The sequence below is a fragment of the Etheostoma cragini genome, chromosome 20 (genome assembly GCF_013103735.1).
Source record: "Etheostoma cragini isolate CJK2018 chromosome 20, CSU_Ecrag_1.0, whole genome shotgun sequence".
Lineage (NCBI taxonomy): Eukaryota > Metazoa > Chordata > Actinopteri > Perciformes > Percidae > Etheostoma > Etheostoma cragini.
The window spans coordinates 23,129,009-23,139,336 of NC_048426.1; the positions used below are offsets into that span (position 1 = coordinate 23,129,009).

The 10,328-nt window shown below is 38.6% G+C and overlaps 2 protein-coding genes across 2 annotated transcripts in view; one reads left to right on the plus strand and one right to left on the minus strand.

Annotated features, from left to right (window-relative positions):
- LOC117935488 overlaps positions 1–712 on the minus strand; it is a 5,329-nt gene extending 4,617 nt beyond the window's left edge. The window contains exon 1 of the mRNA XM_034857693.1: positions 522–712. Coding sequence (XP_034713584.1) covers positions 522–576 — 55 coding nt within the window. The 5' untranslated portion in view covers positions 577–712. The remainder of the gene's footprint in view (positions 1–521) is intronic.
- A 2,377-nt stretch (positions 713–3,089) lies between these two features.
- LOC117935489 (class I histocompatibility antigen, F10 alpha chain-like) lies at positions 3,090–8,735 on the plus strand. The gene is made up of 6 exons (XM_034857694.1): positions 3,090–3,271; positions 5,315–5,551; positions 5,630–5,890; positions 6,408–6,674; positions 7,330–7,470; positions 8,110–8,735. Exons 1-6 carry the CDS (start codon positions 3,217–3,219, stop codon positions 8,343–8,345), a joined length of 1,197 nt encoding a protein of 398 aa, XP_034713585.1. The 5' UTR covers positions 3,090–3,216; the 3' UTR covers positions 8,346–8,735.
- Positions 8,736–10,328: the final 1,593 nt, after the last annotated feature.

A 10,328-nucleotide genomic window follows, 5' to 3' on the forward strand; every position in this document is an offset into this window, starting at 1 on the left:
CCTTAGAGCGTTCAAGAGCAATACAATGGTGAGACCACTTTGGAAGGTTACAGTGAATCTTGAGAGCTCGATAGTATACCTATACAATACTTAGTCATGTTTGACCTTAACTCAATTTAAAAATAGAAATAGGCTGTATTTATATAGCGCTTTTCTAGTCTTAACTACTCAAAGTGCTTTTACCTTATACAGGAACCCTTCATTCGCTTTCGCCGAGGTGCCGTACAAGGTACGACTTGATCATCTGATAAAGACTTACACACATTCACACTCCGATGGCACAGCAACTCTGGGTTCAATGTCTTGCCCGAGGACACATCAACATGGGACTGCGGGGCCAGGGATTGAACCACCAACCTTCCAATTGGAAGACAAACACTCTACCACTGAGCCCCAGCCGCCCCTGCTGAGGGACCCCTCCCCGACGTGGGTGTTGTCCAGTCTCTGTTCTGCTGCCGGAGTTCTCTCTGAACACATTGTGCCTGATAATTCACTAGTAGCATGGATGAAATGTTACTTACCACAAGTAATAGTTGAGATCAGTAAACATGGAATGAAAAGTTGAATCCACTTCATCTTGGAGCATTATCATCAAGAGTGTGAGGAGCGATCCTTTAGCGTGGCTGTGATGAGTCAAATCTGAACGGAGTGGCAGGGTGAACCAGTCTTCACATGCACAGCTCACAACAACAAGTTGTCTGGCAACTGGCACTCTGCCATGTTCTTTCATATATCTGATCAAGATGATACGGTCTAAGTACAGTAATGTTGCTCTGCTGGTCCTGCTGTCAGGCTCCAACTCTGTCAAACACTTCATAACATCTTTAAGGGAGAATTACAGACAGTTTTTGCATTAATCTTGATCGCCATGAATGTTAAAATGCTAACCCACCTTCCTGGTGGAGACTAGTTTGCAGATATGCAACAGTTATGCACAGCATGATAAAACATGTATTAGGATAACAGCTGATTTGATTTAGGAGCATCAATTCAAAGTTAAGTCTTCCTGAAAGAATTTACGCTGAGCTACATATGTTGGAGTTGGTGAAATAAAAAAGGATTGGATCTGTGATTCTTACACAATGTTTTTGACAAACAAAACACTTAAACTTAAACATCTGTGCCTCGGACACTTTTTTGTACAAAATAACCAAATGTATGATGTCTACCATAATATCTACCTCTAATTTAAGAAACCATGTGTAGCGTTATTTAGACTCCGGGGGCTTTAAGTTGAGAAAGCAAGTTCATAGCCTAGAAAAGTTTAGATAACATGATAACTGTAGTACAATTATGATCTGTCTGTAGGGAGTAAGTTTCATCATAAATGATCCGTACAGTCATCATGCACCCATGTAGTTTGGATTGTTTTATTATCCTTGGCAGTCTGCCAGCTGCTGATTTCATCATAATGTCTACAAACCTGTTTAGTTTCCCTTTTTGTAGAATCATATTTGAAGCAAAGACTCCGTCCCTTCTCTGTTTAACAAAGACCAAACAACCTTTGTCACTAAGTTTGATATAAACTGAAACTAAGTGTTATTTTGGGTGGAATCAATCGCGTTATTTTGGGGAATTAAAAAGAACAGTGGTATAGAACAACGGGTACATTTGACCCGAGGACAACATGAGGGTTGAGATTATTTTTTACTTTTAAATGTGCAATATACTACATAATCTGTGTTTACATAACTCATTGTTTTTTGTCAGTCTTTCAATTAGATATGTGAGCAGTATACAATGTCATTTTGAACATTGTAATATCAAGATTAGTGAGAAAGGCATAGGTCTGTTTCTCCGAGAGTGTTTTCTTACACAGTAGAAGTGAAACCAAACACGTTTGCCAAGAACAACAGCAACAGCAGCAGAATGCCAAGGACTGGCATGAACGCTGCACATTCACTCTTCAAAACACAAGACAGATTTAAGATGTGATAAAATATTCAAAACACACCCATACATCAGAACAGCACATCTATTCAGGCTATTCTATCACTGTAGAGCACAGTTAGTGTAACCTGATCGTAAGGCAGGTCTAGGCCTGCTTGGAAGGGTTGTGAAACGTAACCCTACTTGTGTGCGAAATGAATGTTTAGATCATTAATGATAAAAATGTTTCCATGTTTACCGATAAATCGTTAGCGTATTACGGACAGTATGCTATCAGTTGCAGTTCTACAGCTCCGAGAATTCACAAATACATACAAAACGTTGTGTAGTGTAATGTTTTCATATCAGTGATGTTGAATACAGCGTCATGGACCACCACAGGTCATGCATACATGTGAACCTCGGGTTTATTGCAGTTTAACCTGCATAGTGTAAAACTAACCACTCTGTGAACGGGGAGCAGCACAAAGACGGAGCGGAGTGACGCTGCTTGTTCAAGGTTTTTATGTGTACTCCTATAGGCCACTTATTATTAATATTATTAATAGTATAATTATTATTATAGTGACACTACCATAGTGACATTGTGCAAGCAATAAAAAGCCAATTCTATTGCTTGCCGACCTGTGAAGACAATTTATCTGTCTTCGTATGTATATATATATATATATATATATATATATATATATATATAGATATATATATATATATATAGATATATATATATATATATATAGATATATATTTATTTTTTTTATCTGACCCGGCCAAAAAATTGCCAGATGGCCAATCCCTTCCTGGCCAGAGCCTAAATACTAACAATACACGCTTAAATTAGAAGTACAGTCCATATTATAGTAGAAATGAAACACTTTATTATCCAACTGTTTCCCACTACAACACAATGGTGGAGGCACATGCAGATTGCATCCCATCTTTTTTTATAATTCATAAACTCATCCGACTGTTCATGTTTTTTTTCATTCAGTGTAATTTTCTTAATGAATACAAATCCTAGAGATACATCTTCCATCGGGTGGAGACTGTTACTATCAATAGAAAGTTCAAGGACAGACAGGTACTTTTTTGAAAGTCGTTCTGAACTTGCAGGGTGAACTATCCTGAATTAACCTGTTCAGGGTTGTGATTGGCCCTGGCAGGGCTCTAGTTTCTGTTGATGAAATCTTTGGATTACACAATGTGAGCCTGAGCCAGTTGCTGTAGTCTTGTTAATCCAGTTTGCCACTGTAGAAAGGTTTTAGCTTCTAGTTTGTCGCGGCCACTCTAAAGGATTGACACTTAAACTTTTGATGATAATGCTCCAAGATGAAGTGGATTCAACTTTTAATTCCATGTTTACTGATGTCAACTATTAGGTGTGGTGAGTAATGTTTCATCTGTGCTACTGCTTTGCTGCGTTTGTAGCAGCAGGACTGCACCACGCCAGCCCGGGGTTGGTATGGCGATGTTTGTTGACAGGAACAAACTCAGCAATTTCTTCCATTTAAGTTAAGATAAAAACATTAACAAGTCCCATATACAGTATGTAGTCAAGTATTGTATTTGATCTACTCCTGCTATGTGTTGCAGTAGCAGTAGATCAGACATTCATTTGATTTTTCAGTCTCAGTGCAGGACCTTAAAATTAAAAAACAGGACATTTATCAAAACAGCATCAGACTTATGTTAACGTGATAAGCCGGCTCTAGCCTTTTATTCACCTATACGTCAGTGATTCTCATTTGATTTTATTGTTTGTATTGTACCCCGTCATACAGGATACAGGATCTGTTCTTGTGCTTTATAACCTTTAATGCTGGACTTCATTACAATTTATTGACTTTAATATATTATTTCAGTTTTGATTCCTAAGTTCTTGAGTCATGTATGTACAGATAGATAGAAGGAAGGTATTGCATGTTGCTGAAGGAAATTTTAGAAGGATATATAGTGTATTGTTAAACTGGAGTCAGATCTACCTCCGGCCTTTGGGCCAGGATCTTTCTTTCGAATTTTCTCCACTGTAATGGCAACGTTATTGGAAAAGAGAGCTTGCAGTCAATGACCCTCCCTGGATAAATAAAGGCTATAATAATAATTAAAATAATAATAATTAAAATAATAATAATAATAACAATCAAAAGAAAAACACTTTACTGCTTGAATCCTGTTTCATGTGCATGTCATTTTGCATGAATTGCAGCACTTGATTGAAGTGGATGGGTAAATGTATGCATTAAATACATTAAAGGATGACATTGTTGTAATTAGTTGAGTGGTTTTGAAAAGGCATCAGTGTTTCCATGCATCGTAGTAACTTGGTTAGTCTTTGGCCTGATTTTTAAACACTGACACGCAAACCAGAAACCTAATGGCACAGTTCCAACAGAGTTTAAACATACGCAGGAAAAAAAAACACTTTAGATGGGAAAGTATCATGACTCCTGTCATGATGGTATCATGACCCCTGGATACGAAGACAACAGCTGATGTGAATGTGCATTTTAACTTGTCAAATAAACAGCTGTTGAACTATTCTTCATTACATTTTGATACGCATCTTTAACATCACAGGTATGGGCGACATGGCTCCTCAAACCGGTAAAGTCACTTGATGAAGCTTTTGAAAATTAGGTGAAATGTCATGATTGACAGCTGTGATGGACTTGCAGTTGGTCGGGTGGGTCTATGGGTGAGACTTGGAGACCCTACACGGTCTGACCTCTCACCAGGGGCCATTCTAGGATCAGATTAGGGGGGCTCAGTTCCTAATGAGCTTCAACCCCCCTTTAAAAAGGGTCCATATCTCCCATGATCTCTACTGAGCAGACTCTGGTTCCAAAATTACAAGATGGCCGTGATCAGATCTAGGATACTTTTACTTTTACTTTTACAAGTGGGAGGAAGTCCAGACGTCCATGTTTGTATACAGGAAATGAATGGTCTAACACTACAATCCAGTGGACAGAGCAGCCTGAGAAAACCTCTCAAATAGATGCTGAACTTATAGTTGATGCTGGATTTTTGACAAAGTGTTGGCTTGAACTCAACTGTCTTTGGTCTGGGATTTATCTCTGACTCATAATGGAACGATGAAGCCATCACAGGCCTTGTCCTGACCATCATCAATGACACCAACCACCCTCGATATCCACCCTTCACACTGTTGCCATCAGGTTGCAGATACAGGACTCTGAGGTGCAGAAGTATGTTGTTTGGAAGAGGTTTTGTGACTCTTGCCACAGCACTGCTGAACAAACTATCTCGCTGACTTTGTATAGATCCGGTGTTGTTGTCATAAATGTCTTTTTTTATATGTGGTCCTGACCACAAACCTAAGAACAGCGTGAACGATGAAAAAATTCAGTCCAGTGGCAGGTGTGGCAGTGGGCAGTTGACCCTTTACGTGTATTTTTCTTTTCAGGTTCCCACTCTCTGAAGTTCTTGTCTACAGGACGTGTGCAGCCTGGAGATCAGCCTTCATTTGAACAACTAACTGTATTTGATGGAGTTCCCATCTCTTACTGTGACAGCGTGACTAAAAGAGAACAACTCAAACCTACCCTGGAGTCCCAAAAGTTACCTGAACACTGTTATGAAGCGAGTCTTAACATCGAAGCGTCTCTATACGAGATTCCAAGATCTATGAACAGCAACGTCTGTAAGTATTTATTTATTTTTGACATGTTGATGGCTGCCTGTTCCAAACCCAGAAGTTAATCTTCTAGTCTTTGTACAGATGTTGTGCAGCGGAGGCGGGGCTGCATCCTCACAGCCAATGGGATGTCAGCTTTTGAAGCCTGGGCAGTAGATGGGACGGACTTCTTAAGCTTTGACCCTGAATCTCAGAGATGGACGTCCCATTCTCCCTCTGCAGCACCAGTGGAACAACGCTGGAACAAGAATACACTGATGAATAACGCCTATAAACACTTTGTCAGAGTGGTTTGTCCACAGATGATCCAGGAAATTCAGTTAAGATCCATACAGCAGCAAACAGGTGAGAGCTGGAACAGCGTGTACACACATATAGACACACACACGCACACACACACACACACACACACACACACACACACACACACAGCCTTGGGAAATAGGAAACTCTAGTACACTCCACTCTTACTCACAATCCTCCCATGTTCATACTACTTAACAGGGTTGTAGTACTTGAGTCTGGACTCAATATATTAAAGTTTTTTACTTTTAATTATATCATATTTATTGCAAGAGACTTTTATTTCCTAAATACACATTTATTTATTTCCATGGACTTTTATTTCCTAATGTCACATTTATTGATTTCCCTCTCTATTTATTTCCAATTCTTATATGCGAACAAGGGGGCGTGGCTTGTTGTTGTTGGGCATGTAGCTTGTTAGCTCGAAGTCCGTTGTTTCCATTAGCAAACGAAATTTGAGAATGTCGACAAAAAACAGATGAGGAAAGATGTCAAGCAGTTACCCTGGAAATGTACTTCTGATCTCGATCTTTAATATTTTTCCATCTCTCTGCAGAGCTACGTGTTTTTGCCAAGCACATGGTGGACACAGACCAGGCCCTGCTGAGGTGTCATGTGACCACTACTGACAAATCAGTGAGCTCGGTGCATCTGATTGGAAACGGGGCTACCAGGGCCAGTTGGATCAGGGTAACTGGACCCCTGCCCGCTGAAAACGGATCTGTGATCCTCCGCCTGACAGCTGACATCTCCCAGAACCAAATCCACAACACGTACGGCTGCACGGTACAAACAGGAAGTCACAACATCACTGTCTTTTGGGGTGAGTCCTCTTTTGACGTTATGTAGCTTCCACTCCTATCTCATTTGGTCTGTTTTAAGCCAACACTGGTCTGGTGGGTTGGGGCAGTGTAAAAGCTAATCTGAACTCTGGTGGGGACCAAAGAAACCAACTCTGGTCTGCTGGTCTCAGTTCGGTTCCAAGGGAACTACTGTAGAGTTCAGTTCACATCAGGTAACAACGTGATCTGACCCAACTACAGGAAGTGAACCAAAAACAGAGCATTTCCTAGACTGCAGTTTCAATCTTGCACACAATTTACAGACTTAACCTCAATTATAGGAAATTATACCTAATGTTTGAGTTATAAAAGCAGAAATTAGGAATTATTGAGACTAAAATTAAAGGAATGGATGTTGATGATAATCACAGACTGGAATATGTCAACTTTTACTCAATACTATTTCAAAAACACTTCAATTTGTGTTCCAAATGCTATAAAATTGAATAAGACGCCCCAAAATTAATAAAAGTAGAGATGTGTACTTGCCAAAGAGCGATGTGTGGAATCACTCATGTTATTTTGGGGAATTAAAAAGAACATTGATATAAGACAACAGGTCATTTTGACCCGAGGACAACATGAGGGTTAACCAAAGTGGTCCGAATGGGTTTTTAGGATCTTCTTTCCTTTCAGACGGGACGACTCTTGACGGCAGAAATCTTTTTTATCTCATGGGTGTCATTTGGAAACTGCTGACTGTGATCGCTGGAGTCATCTGCACTGTGTCTCTAGTCACGATTGTTTCCTGTGCATCAATATGTCTGCTTAAATGTGGTAAGGCTTATTATTTCTTACATACGTGTAATTTACAAGAAGGGGAGGGGGGGGGGGTTACATCAATCAAAACAGGCTTGGGCAACCCCCCCAAAACAAATACCCTTTACATAAATAAAGACATTTGCACAATAGCTCGATGCAGATAAGGGACACATTTTTGCAGAATTGTTTCCCAGAAAGCAGATAATTATTAATCAAGTGTGAAAGTGGAGATCTCAAATATATAGTGTGCATGTATATATGTATATGTATGTATGTATATGTGTTTGTGTATGTATGTATACATATATATATGTGTGTGTATGTATGTGTGTATGTATGTATATATATGTATGTGTATAGATATGTATATGTGTGTGTGTGTGTGTGTGTGTGTGTATATTTAAGTGTATATGTGTATGTATGTATGTATGCATGTATGAGTATAGATATGCATATGTAAGTGTGTGTGTGTGTGTGTGTGTGTGTATATTTAAGTGTATACGTGTATGTATGTAAATGGTATATTTTGTCCTCCAGAGAGCAAGTTTATCTTTCACTTGTAAAATCTACAGCTCAATACATCTTTAGTGTATACTATGTGTCCTAATTGGGATTTCAATTATATATATAGTTCTTTTCCACTTTTCCTTGCAGTGAAACCAAAGTCCAGTCCTCCTTCAAGATGTAATCCAGAGCTGGCGGCGCAGTTTACCAGTTTCATGGAGAGCGTTGCTTCTCCAGATCTGCAGAGTGTTATTTTTTCAGTCACACAGGGGAGGGAAGGACACAGAGAATCCCACGACCAGTGGGAGGTGAGGATCATGTTAAGGGATCAAAGTCACTACGATCCAGAGTTCTTTGCTGATCAGATTGACGGAGCACAGCGATAGTTAAATGAGGAATTGAGTACAAAGAGAAATATTTCAAATATCAACTGTGGTTTTACTGTCAGTCCCTCAGAGGCGCTGTTATTTTGCACTGAATCTGTTAATAATTCATCATTCATCTACATGATAAACACTCAGTAGGCTGATCAATAGTAGTAAGAAAACACAGGACCTTCAACCAGGAAACGGTAGTTCTTGTCCCTGAAGTACTAGTTAAGGTTGTTTTAACCTAAACCTTTTTAATCTGGTCGTTTAAGTGCCTTCACTACGCCGTAAGCTTTTGGTGGATAACATATCATACTAATTGTTGTGCATATGTTTTGGTACGATATCATACGAACATGTTGATATTATGTAATATATACAGTGTATAAATATATATGTATATATATATATACAGTTCTTTTACAATCAGCATGCTACACAACCCTTGTGTTGTATTACTGTTGACCACGAACTTGTTCTTCCAGGTCAAAATTGAAAATGAACTTTTTTGGTGCTTTTCTAATGGTTTTGTCACTTTTTTGGATTTATTTGTCCCTTTTTCCAGCTTTTGGGACTTTTTTTAAAACCTTGAGCTGGTTTAATTACCGGTTGTACACTTATTCTTGGAATTCATGGTCAAAAGACCTCTTTTATATCAAATTATACATACGTTTTTAGTTAAAAAGGCAGAAAATATGATTTATTTGTGATGTCGAAAGTTTAGTCAAGATATTGTTTTGAAACCATTAAAAAAAAGAATTTAAATGCTATAAGATAAATAAAAAAATAAACAACGTATGTAATAATCCATGTTTTTTTGGGGGCAATTTGGTTGAAAGAAATCCATATTTCTGATACAAAACACTTTGAAACGGGTCAATTTGACCCGAGGACAACACTAGGGTGAAAGACATTCACGCTGGGTAGGACTACAGTTGAAAAATAGCCAATAATTAAACTTAACTACTGTACATATTGTAAAAATGTATAAACTAAGCTAAGTATTGTTTTCTATATTTTTTTAAAGCCATTTTTATGTAAATGTTTCTACCATCTCATGCAGCTTTTGCCCTGCTGTGTAATACTGTGAATCTATTCGGAGACCTCTGCTGCAGATGCACATCTTCAACTCTTATGTTCATGTGCTGATATTTTGTATTGCATATATTGAAGAATAAAACCAATCAAACTCTTAATGTGAACTCTCATTTCACCATTTTCTTTTTTTTTTGTTGGACTTGCAAAATACTTTGAAGATAAAAGCCATTTTTAATAGAGATCAGTGTGTTGTTGTTATGTGTGGTCCGGTGCGGTAAGAAATAAATGGTTATAAATTATATTGTGTTTTCTTTTTGCTCCCCCATATTTCACCTTATCTTGTTTTTCATCACATTATTGTCACATGATCCTTTTCCTTCTTCTATATATTTTGTAGAGCCATCTGGTGGTCACACTCTGTGTATTCTGCATTTGTTATGCTCCTCGCTCAGCTGTATGCACTCATCTCTCTACTAAAGGTGAAGCTGTAAGGAGGGCTCGGACCTGGAGAAGGCTGTTTGTGTCACATAGGTTGTTATTCTAATTTAACATCAGATAGCCGTCTACATAAAGGCAAGGCAAGGCAGCTTTATTTGTAGAGCACATTTCAGCAACAGGGCAATTCAAAGTGCTTTACACAAAATCAGTTAAACAGATAAAACACAGGTACAAACAGTTAAAAATCATAAGCATTAAAAACCGGTAAAACACATGAATAGACAGTTAAAAAATAGACTCATAAAACACATGAATAAAGGCTTTTAAACTATTTAAACCCAATTAATGTTCATGTGACACACTGTTCTTCAAGCTGACATTTAACAAATAAAACAATGCAGTCTATGTGATCAGGAGCAGACTCAATAGACTGATCAGGAGAGCGGGCTCTGTCCTGGACTGTCCTCTGGACCCCCTACATGACACTGTGGGGTCCCTGAGCAGCTCCTTCAGCAGCAGACTGAT

Bases quoted from the DNA above. Each gene is read 5' to 3' on its own strand.
- LOC117935489 (XM_034857694.1), top strand. From the start codon at position 3,217: ATGAAGTGGATTCAACTTTTAATTCCATGTTTACTGATGTCAACTATT. The intron at 3,272-5,314 runs GTGAGTAATGTT...TTTTCTTTTCAG, and splicing joins GATGTCAACTATTAGGTGTG to GTTCCCACTCTCTGAAGTTC. The intron at 5,891-6,407 runs GTGAGAGCTGGA...ATCTCTCTGCAG, and splicing joins ATCCATACAGCAGCAAACAG to AGCTACGTGTTTTTGCCAAG.